Raw genomic sequence first — 18,757 nt, forward strand, 5'->3', positions numbered from 1 at the left:
AACTTATATAAGTTGAATTAACGACTTTTTGTTTTGTGTTTTTTTTCCAATGGTGGTTCAATTACGCTACGGCCCAAATTTAAAATAGATCCAAATGGTGAGTTTAACTCAGTTTTTTTTTTTTTATCTAATCTCTATTATTATTGTTCTAATTACTAAGTATTACACTAATTATTTTCTTAATTATGGCGTAAAACATTCTTAATCATTGGCAGGGCCCATGGTTTACAAGGGTTTGTACCATCTATTTTACCAATACAATCCATGGGGATCAACATGGGGCAACATTATTTGGGCTCATTCAGTCTCTAATGACCTAATCAATTGGGAGGCTCTTGAACCCGCAATCTACATGTCCGATCCATTTGATATAAAAGGAGCTTGGTCCGGATCAGCTACTATCCTACCCGGTGACCGACCCGTTCTACTCTATACCGGGGATACTGCCACCCATGAACAAGTCCAAAATATTGCCATACCCGCCAATTTATCCGACCCATACCTCCGAAAATGGATCAAACCAGATTACAACCCGATCATTACCCCAAGCTCCGACATGAACGTATCCAGCTTTCGGGACCCGACTACCGCATGGTGGGCCCATGGGCATTGGAAAATTTTAGTGGGTGGTAGAAGAAAGCTTAGAGGCATGGCATATTTGTATAGGAGTAAAGATTTTAAGACATGGATTAAGGCTAAACATCCATTACATTCGGCCCGAAATACGGGTATGTGGGAATGCCCGGATTTTTTCCCGGTTTCGACCCGAGGAAAAAATGGGTTGGATACTTCACAAATGAGTCAAAATGTGAAACATGTGTTAAAAGTTAGTCTTGATGTAACAAGGTTTGAGTACTATACTATTGGAAGATATGACCCGAATAAAGATAGGTATTACCCTGATAAAGGTTCAGTTGATGGTTGGAGCGGATTAAGATATGATTATGGTAATTTTTATGCGTCAAAATCATTTTATGATTCTGAAAAGGGCCGTAGGATTTTGTGGGGTTGGTCTAATGAGTCTTGGAGCCCAGCTGTTTCTGCTAAAAATGGATGGGCCGGAATACAGGTAAATTGTTCAATGTCTAATGACACGTTCTCACGATTTGATTATTTTTATTGCACTGATATAATATATAATATAATTTTAAATTGATCAACTATAATCTTAATATGATTATTTTTTATAATTTTAAAGTAATTATTTATAAATTTAAATATGATCATTTACTATCTTAAAATAATTATTTAAAAAATAAGTTAATTGTACATACCGTCTCATTATGAGATAGTCTCATATAAGACCGGCTGAAGTAAATTAGGGGTAAGTTTTAATTTAAAACTAAATACTCATCAATTACATTATTTAAATTTGTATTAAGTTTGATATTTTAGTAGGTGTTTGAGGAGAGACAATTCTCAAGGAATTTATTTAAACAAAATATTGAAGATTATATTGCATATCAATTTTCTGAACTTTTAGTGATGATTTTTTTTTTTTGTTTTTAATACATTTTTTAAAATTATATATAGGCAATACCAAGGTCACTATGGCTAGATCCAAGTGGGGTCCAATTACGACAATGGCCTGTTGAAGAAGTGGAAAAACTTAGGGCTAAAAAGGTTGAGCTTAACAACCATAAGCTTCAGCCAGGAACTCATTTCGAAATCAAAGGAATAACTTCAGCTCAGGTCTGTTTTATTTCAACATCAATCAATGAGAAAAAAAAAGAATAAAACAAATGTTTTGAACCGAACCGTTGAAAATAGTTTTTTCCATAAATTAATTTTTACAAATTCTTTTATAAGACGCTCTCATCGTTAGTATATAGACTTTTTATTTTAAAATCTTCTCATCGATATAAGGTCTCTCATAAGACTTTTTATTTTAAAATCTTCTCATCGATATAAGGTCTCTCATAAGAGTAGCTAATTGATTGACAAGGAATTAAAATTTTCAACTCTTAATTAATTTGATAAGTGAACTATCAAATTGAAAAAAAAAACTAATTGCTATAGATTTTTATTAGAAAATAGTTATATAAAAATCTATTAAAAAAAAAATTTCATGTGGTAATCCTGAATTTTCAGCCTTTTCACGTGGTAGACACTTTTTTAATATACGTGGTGACCTTGACCTTCTAACTTTTCCACAAGGTAGACAAAAGTATAATTTTTTTTGTTAATTTTACGCTATATTTACCTAACATAATGAAATATTTTTTTAAAAACAAACATAATTAAACACACGGATTTAAAAAATATTTGTAAAAAAAAAATAATAAGGATAATCACGTGTAATTTACAAAAAAAAAAAAATATTTTGTTTGAAACCAAATAACCCTAATTACAATTGTAGCAAACTAATCAAAATGTAAGCCGTTGTTTTCTTATTGATTGAGAGTATCAATACAGGCTGACATAGAAATAATGTTTAAGATCCCAAGTTTAAGAAAAGCAGAAGCATTTAATCCGAAGTGGGTAAATCCTGAGGATGTATGTGCCCAAAAGGGCACAATTGTTCGAGGTGGTGTTGGACCTTTTGGGATATTGGCATTAACTTCCCAAAATTTTGAAGAATATACTCCTGTATTTTTCTCTATTTTCAAGTCTCATAACAATAACCACACTGTCCTTATGTGTTCTGGGGGTGCTTCTAGGTATTTTTCCTTCTTTTCACTCTTCTTTACATTTTATTTTCGAGTAGATGCATCAATTTATGAATTCAAGACCAACCAATTTAACTAAAAATTTAAGCGGATTGTTGAGGTCTTAAAGATATTTTTAAAATCTAATATACCTCTTCACACGAGAGTATATGTTGTAAAAAATATTCCACTTGAATTTGTGACTTTTTTTGTCTTGGCATCTAATACTATGGAGGTGTTTGACAAACGGCTGATAGTTGGTAATTGATAGCTGATATAGTGACTGATTTGACCAGCTATTTTATTAACTGGTTTGATCAGCTGATTTTAAATCCACTATTATGAGTATCTTGTTAAAAAACAACTTATTCATAGTACTAAGTTGTTTTAACCAACTAATACCGAACATTAGCGTTAAATGGTTTGATCTCCTAATCCTTTATTTGTACAAAATAAGCTAAAATTGTCTATTAAGCTATTTTTGCCAAGCACGCATTAAATCAAGGAATTAACTTAACTAAAAACTTTAGCTAGTTTATGGTTGAGGCTCTAGGATATACGTTATTATGTTATATATATTCTAACATATATATTATAGAAATTTAAATATTAGAGATTTAAATATGCGAAAGGTGCTCCACTGCTTATAACCTTTAAATTAAAGAGCATCTATAATTAGTTTCCATTAGTTCGTTTCTTCTAGTGTTTTTATAGACAACAAAATTTGAACAACTAATATAATATAAAATGAATTTTAAAAATTCTTGTGTAGTATTTCTCACGTAAAATTGCTTAAACGAATGCATTATTTGGCAGCTCTTTGACAGTAAAAGAACTCTACAAACCAATCTTTGGTGGGTTCGTAAATGTAGATTTGAAAGCCGATAAAAAAATTTCACTTAGAAGTTTGGTATGTCACTTCTTCTTCCTCTGCTTTCATTTTATATTTTGTGTATGTTACATTTTATATTTATACTAAATTTCATTATCGATCCTAATTAGAGTGTTAGTTTGTGTAATCAATCCATTTATAAAGTATAATATGTCAACTCGAGTTATTTTATTTTTAAATATCCTTAAATAATACGATTTCCTTAATCTTATTCAGGTTATTAGTTCTATTTGACTTTTAATGGTGTTTATCAATCACTTTTAATTTATATTTTATTCTTAATGTATAAGTTATATTCTTGTTTGATTGGTTTCAATGATAAGATCATTAATATCAACTTTTTACAATTTTTATTTATACATAATTAAAAATATTAATAATAGAATTATTGTATTGACAAATGTACCTAGTCCAATGAGACTATTAGGGTGAATATGACGGAGTATGTGACTTTTATTTGAGTTGATGTAGTCGTTATGAAGTCAGGTTAGATCATATTTAGATTTGAGTTGGCCTGATCTTATTTAAACAAGTCTAACCCTAGTGTCATGTCGATAAGTAATAACTTGTCCATCTGAAAGAGTTAAATCTACGTAATCTTATATTGGGGTATATTTTACTTGTTTTTTTACAGATAGATCACTCAGTAGTGGAGAGTTTTGGAGGAGGAGGCAAAACATGTATATTATCAAGGTCATATCCAACCCTAGCAATCATGAACAAAGCTCATTTGCATGTGTTTAATAATGGTTCTGAAGCTGTAATTGTGGAACATCTCAAAGCTTGGACCATGAAAAAGCCCTTCAAAATGAACAATTAGTTCACAAAATTACTCCCTTCTAACACACTGACACTCCATGACAATGTTAAACTCTTTCTTAATTAATATTGTGAGTCCAATTTATTAAATAATTAATTATGGTCTAATTTTTAACTTAGTTTTATTTTGTTTGACTAGAAGAATTTCATGCCTTCATAGTCCAACGTAAAACCCTTTGGATTAATTTTGGTTCGGATATGGTTTGGGTCAGGTTCGAGCCTACGCAATAAGTCTTAAATAATTACATATTTTAATTGTGTGAGACGGTCTCACCGTGTGACACTCTTATATAAGGATTAAATAGTCCAATTAATAAAATTATCAGGATATGAGCACTTTATTATGAAATTATCAAGACGGTCTCTCACATAAGTAGCTCTAAAATAATAGTAGTATATATCTATATATAATTTTTATATGTTACCACCATTAGTATATCCAACTTAATATCAGAAATTCATAATTTTATATTATATCAAATTTACTGTAATAATTGACTTAGCCGAACACTAAAATTTTTCTAAGATGAAGATGGGTGCAATTTTTAGGGTTTACATTTTTTTTTAACAAGTTTTGCCTTTTTTTAGCCCGTAGACTTGGTGCACACATAAATAATGTGACCAAGTTGACATTTTTATTTCTATTTTTTTCACTCTTTTCACTCTTTATATATACTCCAACGTAACTGAAAAAAAAATTGAAATAAATTTTATTTTATTTTTTAATTTTTAATTTTAATTTTTTAAATTTTTAAAATTTTAACTTTTTAAATTTTAATTTTAATTTATAATTTTTTGAATTTTAATTTTTTAAAATTTTTAAAATTGAAGTGAAGTGAAGTGAAGTGTAAGAGTATAGGAGTGTAAATATTGGTCGACACTAATTATTAGTGTGGACTAAGTACATACTAAACTTTTTTCTTTAAAAAATCAAATAAAGAAAAAGTAAAAAAAAAAAAAAGAAACGGTTAAAAAAAAAATAAATAAATAAAAAATCAGTCATGGCGAAAATAGGATCGGAAATGCTAATTATTCTCAACATCCATAACAGTAATAATTCTTAACAAGCCGCGATAAAATCAAAATTCGTAACTGTTAATTCATATAAAAAAAATTAATAAATTGTACACGTGTGGATAATAAATACATTATATTAATATATATTACCCAAAATAAAAATATTATAAATTAAAATTAACGCATCAAAATTAAAAAATACCGGCATCTATTCCTATAATTCTTATTTCAGTTCGTCTTATATGTGACCGTCTTACCATGAAACGGGCTCATATAATAGCCCATTTCTTTAATTGATTACTTTAAGATCGTAAGTAATTGTTTTAATCAGCCCAATAAAGATGGTCTCACCGTAAGACCGTCTCATTTAAAAATTAGTGTTCTTATTTATAATAAATAAATAATATCTCTTATTTACTAATTTGTATTCTAAAAAATTAAATACTACTAGTAATTATCATTAAAATTTATAGAAACTAAATAATTTGGAGTATTAGGCTAATATGTTGTGACTTCTTCGATCTCAACTGCAAAAAAAATTAAACAAGAAAACACATTTATATTTGTCACGATAAATATAATTTTGTAAAACGATTTAAAAGTTATTAAGTTGTTAAATAATATTTTATATTTTTAAGTAAAAAGCTACATTAATACACACGTTTTGGCAATCTTATATCAGGAAGTTGCTTACTTGATGGACAACAAAAAGAATTAAATTTATATTGGTAAAAATATATATAATATAAAAGTTAGTTTTTCACTAAAAATAGAATCAAATTAAATTACTACATTATATGCAGACGAGCACAGTATCTACACAACATTTTTATCATTGCAAAAAACAAACCATGTTAACATTAATAAACACTAGTTCTCTTTTAAGACTATGTTAGAGTCAGAAAATAAACCAAATTTTGGTCCAATTAAATCAATTAAAATATTCACTTTATTTATTAGCTATAAAATCTGATTTGTTGAATTTAGGCTCTTGTCACCGGATGCCCATTTATACCCCAAGCATTGACCATAATGGTCCAAGAAAGTTCTAGAAAGGACTAGATTGCTCTAGAAAATTCTAGATGTATCAAGAATATTCTAGAAAAGACTAGAACATTCTTGAAGCACATAGTTTTGTCTAGAATGTTCTAGAAGAGTCTAGAACACTCTAGAACTATCATGTAAATATTGGTATGTTCTGATCGTTGAATCTTAAGCAATCATGTGAATAGGGAAAGAGAAGAACTTTAGAAGAGAAGACGAATATTGTTTTATTTCATTATATTTCCTAAAATCTAATACAACCTTATATCCCATTTTATATTACTAACTAGTAAGACTATCACTAATATCCACTTATAACTAATTACAATCTTACTACCAAATATACATATAACATACTTTCCCCCCTTCAAAAGACTTGTTTTCAAGTCTATGTTAAGAAATTTAAACAAAAATACAAGACAACTTTTAACTATAACTAAACACTACAAAAAATATCTAAAATAGTGAGAAATGAAGTAAGATCAATATCAGTAATTTCTGATTCCATGCCAAATGAGTTCGAGCACCAGATTTGAAACTCATCATTATTCGAATCTTCTTTGCCAATAAATGAGCAAGCAACATCATTTGCGTTGAAAATTGTGCTACAGTATTTCCATTTCCCCCAACACTTGCTTGAATTTTAAGAGTAACATTGTGATTTTGAGACTCGGATTGTTGATAATGATAAAGTAACAAGGCATCTTTATTGTACTTATTCATCACTTCATGAATAAAACTAAAAACATGCATAAAAATCTTTCGTTTCTTGATTTTTAACGACCAAGGTAGGTCAAGAAATACTTTAGTATATTCTGCCCAATTTTTTCTCTTTTTCTTGTACATCTCATATCTTCTTTTAACCTTCTTGGAGCTTGATTGCACTCTTGACAAAGTACTCCATTGATGAGTTTCTCTTAGCGGATTCTTATTTTGGAGAATAAAATTTTCAATTAAATGAACTTCAAGAATTTCCCCATATGTTGAAAATAAATTTTCAGGTTCAATTGCCACAAAACATTCATAATTTTTATCTAAATCATGTTCACTCATGTCATCAATCACACAATTAACCAAATCACCATCCATATGAACAAAGCCTTTAGAAACCAATTTACTTTTTGCACATGAATTCATATGATCAACATTTAAAGATTCTTGAGTATCAATTGTAAATCACACGTTGCTAATTCTTGAATGGTATTTACTTCAATCATGCTACAATAAATCCTCAATTATCACTATTATGTTGACAATTATGATCAAGAATTGGTTCATTACACCATTAACACAATCCTTTATCCCAACTATCAAAACATTCATCTTTCAAAAGTTTTTTAAAAGATTTGATAACCTTCTTTTGTTTGACTTCTTCAAGTTGGATAATTAGTTTTTCAAATTGTATGATTTTGTAAAACTCTTCACTCCTCATCTTTGCAACCACTAAAAGAAATCTCTAGTTTGGAAAAAAAAACTCTAATAACTCAAATGACGATAGCAATGCCTTTTCACAAATAGGTTTGTGTGCAATTTGATTGTAGAATTTAATGTCAAGAAATAAATGTTTCAATAAGATAAAGAAATAAAAAGAATGGAAGAGAAATATTGGTGCTAAGGAAAGAATGGCTCTTGATACCAATGTTATGGTTGTTGAATCTCAAGTAACCATGTGAATTGGGAAAGAGAAGAAATTTAGAAGACGAAAAGTATATTGTTTTATTTCATTATGTTTCCTAAAATCTAATACACTCTTATATCCCCTTTTATATTACTAACTACTCAGACTATCACTAATACCCACTTATAACTAATTACAATCTTACTACCAAATGTACCTATAACATGGTAGGGTCTAGAATGTTCTAGGAGGATCTAGAACATTGTAGTGAAGTCTTGTATGTACTGGAATAGTGTAGAAGTATTTAGAACATTCTAGAGTAGGGACATGTGGAATAATTCTAGCCACAAGTTGAGGAGGTGTTAGAACCTTCTAGAATACCTAAGATTAATATAAATACCTTGAAGGGATAGGCCATTTGGAGAAGAACACAATAAACCTTGTACAAACATTATCCTAAGTAATCAAAGCTATATTCTTACAAACTTTTCAAGCTCTCCTTGTTAATCTAGTAGCTTTACTTTCCAACCCACATCACTAAAACATCCAACACTTAGTGCCTAGTAAGCAATTGGCTTGGCTTCGCTTACGATGGGAGTGTGAGCAAGCAGCCCACGAGTTAAGACTAGGGAAAGAGTCCACACGTGACATTAGACTCCTTATCTCACGTAGGGATGTTCTTATGAAAGGTCTTATTAATTAACCAATTCAGATTTATCTAAACAATAAGTATTAATAATACTTCAAAAAAATTTAATTAGGCTGATAAAGGGAAAATTAAATGAGAATTCAATATATACTTATTTTAATTGAGATAAATGTTAATTCTTAAATGATGATCAACTAAAACCCATCATTATTAAAGATCAATATCAAAATTACCTAGCTAATTGCTGTAATTTTATTATTGTACCAGAGTTTTTATGAATAAAAACACTACAACATAATATACTGTATATGTAGTGACATTTAATATAAATGTCACTATTTCAATTTTCTAATGGTTTATAAAGTGGATTAAATGACATTTATTAGCCATTTAGAAGTATAATAAAATTTCATATTAAAGCTTTCTGCGACATAGAATATAGTGACATTTCTCATAAATGTCATCATAAACTATAATAACAATTACATATATCAATAAAGGTCAAATAGTGTTACTAAAGCACTCTATAGTGGAGCTTTAAATAAGAATCAACAACTATAACATTAAAAAATATAAATTAGTGATATTTTTTTAATGTCACTAAATCCTATTCGCGAAATATTAATTTTATTGCAGTGAAAATAATAATAATAATAATAATAATAATAATAATAATAATAATAATAATAATAATAATAAATAAAAAATAAATACATGCGGCAACACAAGATGAAAAGTTGAATCTAAATTCATAACAACACTCGTTACTATAATTATAATTATTTAAACGACCCTATTAATATAAATTATATTTATGCAAATAATTATGATTTTAATTAATTGATACCTTTCTGGATATTGTAATCACATATAATTCACTCATCTTTTAATTGTTTACCATTAAAATATCAAATATCAAATCTTTACATAAAATATCAAATTTTGAAATAAAAATAAAAATAATATAAAAATATTGAATAACTATGGTTGCATATACAAAGTTAATCATTACTCTCCCGTTTTCTAATGTTGTTTCTATTTGGAGCATTTCACTTTAAAGAGAAAGAAATTTGATTTAATGTTTTTGAGATATTTTTAGAAGATAAAATATATCCATGTCAGATCTCGTTAGATTCTTATTAATGTATACTTTTTTATTATGTATTTTTTATAATTTTTTATTATGTGTATTTCGAGATATTGAGGTTTAAAATTTGCTTTGAAAATTGTACAAAAAGTAAACAAGAAAAACAAAAAAAATAACGGAGGGAGTATATAATATCTCTAAATTAATCCGTAGACTCAAACACAAAACATGCTTATCAGGGTCGTTCTTGACCATAGGAAAAGTAGGTATTTGTCTGGGGCTCAGTGTTAGAAAGGATCTTAAAATTAGAAAATGCTGATGGGGTAAACACTTCAAATTTTGCAATTTATAAGTAGTTCTTTTATCATTTAAAAATTATATGATACGTCTACGTTTTTAATGCTAATTATAATATATAGGGTCCGTCTCTATTATTTTTCTAAACACTCGTTTAAGTTCATAATCGACCCTCCATAAAAAGGGTCTATTTCTTTCAGTTTAAAAATAAAAAAATACGAAAAATTGACATTAGATTCCAACTTTTTATCTATCCGTTGTGAATAATCTCAATTTTAAATTACTTTCGAATAAATCAATATTTGCCTTTAATTTGCTGTCAGCATACTGATAAAGTATGCTGATAGCAAAATAAGTAAAGGTTGAATTATTATAAAATAAAAGATTACATTAATAGTAAACTAAAAACAAAGGTTGGGATAAAAGGTTAGATTATTAATATTAAATTTTTCAATAAAATAATAGTTTTTGAAAAGTAGAAAGAAAAAAAAAAAAAAGAACCTAATTTGTCTTGAATTTTGGTCGTGACAATATGAATGGTGTCGCTGCTCTCAACTTCAAGAGTAATAGTTTTGCCAGTTAGGGTTTTCACGAATATCTGCATATCTTTTTCTTTATTCTAAATTCTAGATTCTAAATATAATTTTAAACGGTTATGTAATTATAATGTAATGCCCTATGGCTATGCCCCTATTTATAATATAATACTGTGAGTTTTTTTTAGAGTTTATTCTTTTAAAAAAAAAAATTACTCGAGTCAAGAAACAAGTTCATTTCTTTAAAAAAAAATTATTCAAGTCCAAGAAACAAGTTCATTTCTTTAATTCTTAATAAATATCATTTCTAATAGTTCGCCGTCTTTTTTTCAAAGACTTTTTTTGCTGTATTTTTCAAAGACTTTTAAAAAGTAAAAAGAAATACTTATAAATTGTAAAATTTTTTATACATAAAAACATAAAAGAAAACATAACAAAACTATGTAAAGTATATAAAAAAGTCATGGCTAAATAATAGAATTGGAAATGCTAATAATTCTTAACAAGCTATGAAAAAATCAACATTTATAATTGTTATGAATGGTGTGACTTGAGTGCACATTTGATGGGTGCATTCATGTGGTGACTTATGGGATGGAAAGTCGAGCAAAACTGTCAGAAACTTTCTGAAGTGTCGCTTGACCAACTCACTCGATCGAGCGAGCTTCAGGATGGGTTGAGCGAGCAGACAGAATGTAACCAGAAACTTCCTGTAGCCCATTTGACCAGGTTGCTCGATCGATCGAGCCTCTGCTTTGGTCGAGCGATGTCTCTGATGCTCCTAGGATGCTGTTTTTGACTCTTTAAGTGCTTAGGGTTGTTTTATTGTCATTTATTCATAGTCTTAATGTATTCAATGTTATTTAATGTGATCTTTCCTATAGATAGAGAGCTCATTTGCTCATCCAAAAATATCCACAAAATACACCCCAAGCTAAACACTAGCCTATATCTGTTCTCTATTGTAATTCTCCATATTTGAGAGTTCTTTGAACTCCTTTGATAATATAAGAGATACTACACACCGGAGGACGTAGCCTAAGTTGGGTGAACCTCGTTAAATCTTTGTGTCGTTTTATTGCATTACTTTCTTCTACAAACATCGATATCATTGATAGCTTAATTTGTTTGTCACAAAACCTCATACATTCGATCTTGGCAATATTGGAGTTTGAAACACATTGTTCGAACTCTAATATAGCATCGTTTTCAATAATAAATGTTAATTCATATATAAAAGGGAAATTACACATGGTAATCCTGGGGTCTTAGGTTTTCCACGTGGTAAACAAAGCTTTTAAAAAATCCACGTGGTAACCATGAAGTTTACAAAATGGTTCCACCGTGACCTTTTTGTACATAAAACGTTAAACGTTAGTTTCGAAGGTTTAAGGCTGTTGTACGCTTATTTATGCCACTCACCATTTTAAATGCCATCAGTTTCAATCTTTTCCCCCAAAACATAAAACCCTATCTCTAACATATTTGGATTTGGAGAAAAATATGATTTTGATGAAAGATGGTAGAGTTAGGGTTTATGTTTTAAGGGAAAGGTTGAAATTAATGGCATTTGAAATGGTGAGTCGCATAAATAGGCTTAAAGCAGCCTTAAAGCTTCGAAATTAACGGTAGCTAACGTTTTACGTGCAAAAAGGTCACGGTAGAACAATTTTGTAAACCTTAGAATTACCGCGTGGATTTTTTAAAAATTTTGGTTACCACATGGTAAACACAAAACCTCAGGGTTACCACGTGAAATTTCCCTAAAACAACAACCCAGAGTTAAACTTATATAGCGGTTAACTAAATAAAAACAATCTTTTTCATTAAAATTTAAGAAATTTAAGATTGGGTCAGCACATAAGTCGTCTCACGTTGAGACGGTCTTAATAAAAAATTTGTCAAAATATTAAGATCGCACCAACAAAAAAATGAAACAGTTACTGTAGGAGTTTTATTTATGGATAAATTACCTAGAATAATCTAATATTTTCATAATTTTTTTACAATAATCTCAAATATTGATTAAACATGAATAATCCAAATTTTATGGGTTATTTGCCTAGAGCAAACTCGGGTAATCAAAAGACCTGCAATAGTAAGTTTTATTACTTTTTTTAAAAAAAAAATTAAAATTAATGTCAAAATTTTTTTTTAAAATGTTAAAATTCTTATAAAGTTTTTCTATGTAAATTTTCAAAATTTTTCTCTAACTTTATCACTACTAAAGAACATGAAGCTTTTCGATGGAAAAACTATGATTTTCTCGACTGTTTTAACCGTCAAAAAATATATTTTCGACACTTCGTCAAGCGTCTAAAAAACTGTAGTTACAAATTTTCGACGCTTTTTACAGTGGATGTTATATCTGTTTTTCGACGCTTTTTGCTGTGGGAAAAAATATTTCCCACCTTAAATCTATACTATAATTTCACGTTTTTAGACGCTTTGAAGCGTGGAAAATGCTGAATATTTTCGATGCTTTTTTGTGTGGAAATGTTGAATTTGTTAGACGCTTTTTAATGTGGATAGGGCTTAATATTTTAGATGCTTTTATACGTCTAAATGAAAATAAACCCTTTAAAGCCCTTGACATCTTGATATACACTTTAGACATTTACATGCATTGAAAATGTATTTATTTTCCATACTATATTAAATTCATCAAACATACATAATTACTAACAAATATCATACCAAATCAATCATATCCAAAAAAAGTATTAGAATTAGATATTCATATACGCACATACATTCGTCGATGTTGCTTTGACCTTAAGTTTTTGTAGCTTGGTCAAAAAAGTCCAAGCAACATGAGTGCCTAATTTGATCAATATTCACATACACATATATATTCATCGATGTTTAAGAGAGCAAAATTTAAAAGTTAAAAGTTTTTCAAAAGTTGAAGGCGTGCAAAATTATTTTCTTTATGTTGCAATTTCCACTTTAGTGTCAAGACCTTCGCAAAAGATGATTTGTTGGTCATAATACGAACATCAGCTGCAAAAATCTGCAACAAATCAAACAAAATGCACCAACTTTAGCCAAAATACATACTCCCCGTTTGTGATTCAAGGCCAATAATTATTTTCAAATATGGGATTACCTTAATTACCAAACTCCCTTGAATATAAAAAACTTTATATAAGTCATTATCATATCTACTTCATCCAACTGCAAGCAAAATTGCACATAACATAAAAAAAACTAGAAACTACACTTTTACCATAAGCACTAAAAAGTAATATGAAAAAGATTCGATGGATGATAAAAATAATAATGATTCTTACTTGTCCTTTGAATTTGTTGTAATTGATCTAGGATGACTAATGCACGTTGAGTGAGAATTTTTTTATTTGAGCTCTTAGTTCTTCAACTTCTTCATTTTTTTTTCAAAAGTTGGGAAGTAACCTCATCATTTCTTTTTTGTAATTGGGAAATAATCTCATCATTTTTTCTCATAACCTTATCATTTTTTCTCATAACCTCATCACTTTTTCTCTCAACAGACAATAGGTAGGACTTAAGCCCCATAACATCACTTGAAGTACCACCACAATCACCTATCTTGTTGTTTCGTAATTGAGCTTCAATACCAAACACGTGAGATCTACTAACCCCATGACCATAACTAACAACACGCTGATTAGGTTTGTCCTGTTGATACATCATCTCATTAAAAACTTCTGTCTCAAGCACCTCACGAGGTTGTTTTGAACACGTAAACATTCATTAACCCTACTTTCAGCAATGTCCTATAACAATACAAAAGTATAAATGAAATATGCAATCAAATTTGTCATAATGATAAATGTTTCCAATTCACTACTCTAATATACCATGAATTCTTGAGTGGTTGTACCCTCTACATAACCACCACTCTTTGTAGTGTGTGAACGTTTTCACATTTCTAGCCCACTAGGTTCTCTGTGATTCAACTTAACCTATTTAAAAGTAATGGATTATCCCAAAGAAATAAACTTATCACAAATATAGGCATCATAAATAAAATTTAAGTAACCTAGCAACATCAAAAACAAGCAAATGCAACTGTCTCATTATAAGCAATAACAATAATTGTATTCATACTTACAAATTCAGTTTTCCATTAATCATAACTCTTTGACCCAGTAGTATGTACATGATTATGCATTTCACGAGCTCTTTTTCCCAGTGTTGATAATTTTTGTCAATGTTAAATTATTAGGTTCTAACTTGGTGAATATAAAACTTAAATTTATGTTAAATTTGTTATAATACACTATGTACAAATACCTTGAACTTTTCTGAGGTCCAGTAAGAAACAAAGCTAATCCACTGCTCTTTTATCAAATTTTTAGGCATATTCTCAATTATCTTCTCCTTTGTCACATTAGGCTGATAATAGTCCCTTTGAAGCTCCCACTTGTAATGCTTCCACTTCATATTTATATGTGACAATATCATTCGACAAAACTCTTTTCTATCAGGTGACACAAATTTATCCTATACATATGGTGAGAATCTCCTTTGTCAAATAAGCATATGTTGAGAATTTTAATATCAAATTATAAAAATAAAGAATGTTTAATGCATACCCAAACCGTTTTAATGATCCTTTGCTTGTAATGATCATCAACACGCTTCCAATTTTATGCTCCAAGTGGACAAATGGTTCCATCTTTTGACAATTTAGACAGAAAAAGAACAAGTACAAGTCCCCCCCCCTTCTAATTGGTTGATCATATTCATTAAAATGAACAATGATCCTTTTTCCTGATGGTAAGCACCAAACATGCTTAGCAACTATAGTCTCCTCCATTATTCCTAATTTGGGAGGCTCATTCTCTGTTATCTCTGCTCAATAAAAAAAACAATGAATAATAAATACACAATTTGTATCAAATATGCATATTATGATCATTCAAGTATGTATACCTTCTACTTGGACAACCTCATCTGGATCCACATCTATATTTTCTTTCCAATGAACTTTACCCCCTAGCCTCCACACTTGTTTTCTTCTCCCAGGAAGTTTTATCTTCATTTCCTTTGAAGGCTCATCTTGCTCTTTGGGATCTTCATTTCCCTTACATGTCTCTTCAACAACATCCTTGCTCTTTGAAGGCTCATGTTGCTCTTTGGGATTATGTTTCTTGGTAACTGCAGGTACCAAGCTAGTAGCGGGATCTTGTGCTGGAGTATTAGTTGAGGTCTTGAAGGTTCGAGACATAATGTGCAATCATTAGGACATTTAGGGCAAGAATACTTTCCAGCCATCTTACCCCAATATAATGTGTAAGAATCCTTTCCAGCCATTTCACCCCAATATAATGTGCAATCATTAGGACATGCATGGATCTTTTCATATCCCAAACCTAAATCCATGATCAATTTCTTGGCTTGATAGTATGAGGAAGGAAAATTTTTTATTTGTGGAAATGTATCAAGTAAAAGATCAATCAACATTGAGAATGATTTATCTGGCCAGAACAAGCACTTAAGATGAAAAAGGTTCATGATGAATGATAGCTTTGAAAAGGAAGTACAACCTTCATAAAGAGGTTCATTAGAATCTTCATAAAGCTTGTTAAATTTGACTTCTTCAAAAAAAGAGTTTATATCAGGTTGTTGTGAAGGAAATTCATCGGATTCATATTGCAAATTAGGTTCCTCTATAGTCTCATTAGCTAACCCCTACTCATTTAGTTCACTACCAAACTCAGGAGCACTTAAAATATTTGATCCAAAAGCATCTCGAAGTAACCCCGATATATCATCTTGACCTAAATTTTCTAATTCATTGGAAGCTATAAATGGAATCCCTATTTGATTACACACATTCTTGGCAACAGTCATAGGTCCATGAAATATCTAATCCTTGTATTCTTTATAAAACACTTTAAACAAAATGTGTCTTTCAACCTCCTCTAGTGGTAATACTTTCTTTCTATCAATTTGACACTTGCAACAAGGGCATCTAATGAAACCATTTTGTGTTCCTTTCTTTGCAAATTCCATAAAGTCACTAACCCCCTTTATATAAGCTTCTGTATAATATATTTCTTGGTTTATTTATCCAACTCTTATCAATATATTGAGACATCCTATACATATTGTATAATAATAAGATTAAAAAATTTCATATGCATACAACAAGTAACAATAACTAGTTTTATTAATGTCATTCTGTTTATTGAGATTTGCAATTCTTTCATTCTGATTTCTGTGTTTCCATGGTATTTGAATGTTACGCCTACCCTTTCTTAATCAAGAAGATAACAATGACATATTAAAACCATCAAAATCTAACAACCCATTCACATTTTTCTTTTGTATGTATTATCTTACATTTATATTTGAATGACATATATAACAAAAACATAGTGTCGTTCATTAAAGCCAATGTCCTTCAATATATTTTTATTCCACGCAAAATTATTTACAATAGCTTGTTCAATAATAAAGTCTTCTAATCCATGGTCAAAATATAAAATAAAAACAAAGGATAAACAATGCACATTACTTCAATGATTCCAAGAAATAGATAAGGGTTTGGGATCTTCATCAAATTTCCCCAAAGCCGCCGAGAAATAAATTAATCAACAATGCCACCACAAATACTCTCACTAATCAAAATCAAAATCAAAAGTATGTCAAATGGACCCCCTATTTTCAATCTCCTAATGACAATCTCAACCCTTCCACACAAAAACTCTCACTAATTAATCAAAATCAAAATCAAAGTATAAAGCACATATAAAAAACAGAAAATGAGAGGATGTAACAAAGAAATTTTAAAAATGGAGGGATAATTTATTCAAAGAAAACGACATTACAAAGGACGTGAAGAAGACTGGTACACTTGAGAGTACCTGATAGTGCAATTGAGAGAATGAAGAGGACTGGTACGGGGTGGTACGGTTGTCGGAGGAAACGCTCAATACTTCTGCCGGATAAAGACTGGAAGTCCGGCGTGCTGTCGGATGAGGAAGAACGAAAACTTACCTAATGAAAATCTGGATGAGGAAGAACGAATGAAGAGAATGAGATAATGAAGAGGACAGGCGTGCTTATGGAGGAAGAAGAACTTACCTGATTTGAGGATGATGAAGATTGCTGCGCGTGGGAGGCGAATTGAAGAATAGAATTTCTCCTTCTCCCCCTTGTTCTTGACTGATATGAGGAATTGAAGAGAGGCGAGTTTAGTTTGTCTGAAATTTCCAGACACGCGTTTTGATACAATTTTTTAAAAAATTTTAAAAGCCAGTTTCGGTCTTTATTTTTTTTATTTTTTGGACGCTTTTTCTTTGTTAAATTTCAACCTATTTAAGCGTTGAAAATAAAGTGTTGAAAATCTCCGTTTTTTTTAGACGGTTGTTCAAGTGTCTAAAACCAAGCGTCTATAAACTCCATGTTTTTTAGTAGTGTATATTAATTTTCAATTTACTTCGTTGGTAAATTACATACTATAGCTACTATAGTAGGTCATCCGAATATTTAAGTTTACCCAATGTAAATACTATGTTCCCTCTATTTATTTACAATAGAATTCAAACTTCAAAATTTTCGAACTAGAAGAACAAGATTCATGAGACAAATTTATCAAATATTGTGATTGATTTATTTATTTTAATTAATCATATTAAATACGCCTAAATTTAAGATTCATATCCAATTTTTTGTATGGTATAAAGTAAATTATTTAATTGTTTTAAAAAAAATTATTTAGTTATATATTCATATTTAACATGATATTAAAATTAAACTAAACTCAAAGATTTGAGTTGAGATTTTTGACCCAAGTCATATAATGAGTCGATCTAACATGATATATTTATTAAATGAATTCAATAATTTTAAAATTTTAAATCTGAAATAATTTTGTACGTATAGCCCATTTAATGTATTTATTAGAATTTTCTGCCGTTTGTGTTTCATTTCTTCCAAATTTTAGACTGTAGAATGAGCTAAATTAATTCAATATATGTGCCTTTAAGTTCCAAAATTAAGTACTGAATTGGTCATGATGATATGTATATATGTTAAATTAGTTGCAAGCAAGGAGTATTATATTCGGCTTTGATCAGTTTGTAGAACAGATCGGAGGATGGTGTTATTTCACTTCAATTATCAACCATGGAAATACAATTGGTGTGGAAATTCAC

At 29.5% G+C, this 18,757-nt stretch overlaps 2 protein-coding genes across 5 annotated transcripts; one reads left to right on the forward strand and one right to left on the reverse strand.

The window, feature by feature from the left end:
• The first annotated feature begins 215 nt into the window (after positions 1-215).
• On the forward strand, positions 216-4,452 carry LOC130813171 (beta-fructofuranosidase, insoluble isoenzyme 1-like). The gene is made up of 5 exons (XM_057678931.1): positions 216-1,069; positions 1,534-1,692; positions 2,416-2,660; positions 3,465-3,558; positions 4,175-4,452. Exons 1-5 carry the CDS (start codon positions 221-223, stop codon positions 4,358-4,360), a joined length of 1,533 nt encoding a protein of 510 aa, XP_057534914.1. The 5' UTR covers positions 216-220; the 3' UTR covers positions 4,361-4,452.
• Positions 4,453-13,313: 8,861 nt separating this feature from the next.
• On the reverse strand, positions 13,314-18,000 carry LOC130814278 (uncharacterized). 4 transcript variants are annotated; one of them, XR_009042353.1, is made up of 6 exons: positions 17,685-18,000; positions 15,188-17,608; positions 14,450-15,095; positions 13,901-14,365; positions 13,717-13,784; positions 13,314-13,620 (listed from the first exon to the last, which is right to left on the reverse strand). XR_009042353.1 is itself a non-coding variant. In XM_057680375.1 (3 exons), the coding sequence occupies exons 2-3, from the start codon at positions 15,820-15,822 to the stop codon at positions 15,091-15,093; spliced, it is 651 nt and encodes a 216-aa protein (XP_057536358.1). In that variant the 5' UTR covers positions 15,823-17,608; positions 17,685-17,809; the 3' UTR covers positions 14,378-15,090. The 4 variants fall into 4 exon arrangements, 1 of the variants encoding a protein (XP_057536358.1); XR_009042354.1 differs by having other exon boundaries at positions 14,886-15,095; positions 17,685-17,809; XR_009042355.1 differs by lacking the exon at positions 14,450-15,095 and having other exon boundaries at positions 17,465-17,608; positions 17,685-17,809.
• Between the last annotated feature and the right edge of the window lie 757 nt (positions 18,001-18,757).

This window comes from Amaranthus tricolor, chromosome 5 (assembly GCF_026212465.1).
Source record: "Amaranthus tricolor cultivar Red isolate AtriRed21 chromosome 5, ASM2621246v1, whole genome shotgun sequence".
Lineage (NCBI taxonomy): Eukaryota > Viridiplantae > Streptophyta > Magnoliopsida > Caryophyllales > Amaranthaceae > Amaranthus > Amaranthus tricolor.

Bases quoted from the DNA above. Each gene is read 5' to 3' on its own strand.
- LOC130814278 (XM_057680375.1), bottom strand. From the start codon at position 15,822: ATGTCTCGAACCTTCAAGACCTCAACTAATACTCCAGCACAAGATCCC. The intron at 15,447-15,527 runs GTATACATACTT...TTTATTGAGCAG, and splicing joins TGAGGTTGTCCAAGTAGAAG to AGATAACAGAGAATGAGCCT.
- LOC130813171 (XM_057678931.1), top strand. From the start codon at position 221: ATGGTTTACAAGGGTTTGTACCATCTATTTTACCAATACAATCCATGG. The intron at 1,693-2,415 runs GTCTGTTTTATT...GTATCAATACAG, and splicing joins AAGGAATAACTTCAGCTCAG to GCTGACATAGAAATAATGTT. The intron at 3,559-4,174 runs GTATGTCACTTC...GTTTTTTTACAG, and splicing joins AAATTTCACTTAGAAGTTTG to ATAGATCACTCAGTAGTGGA.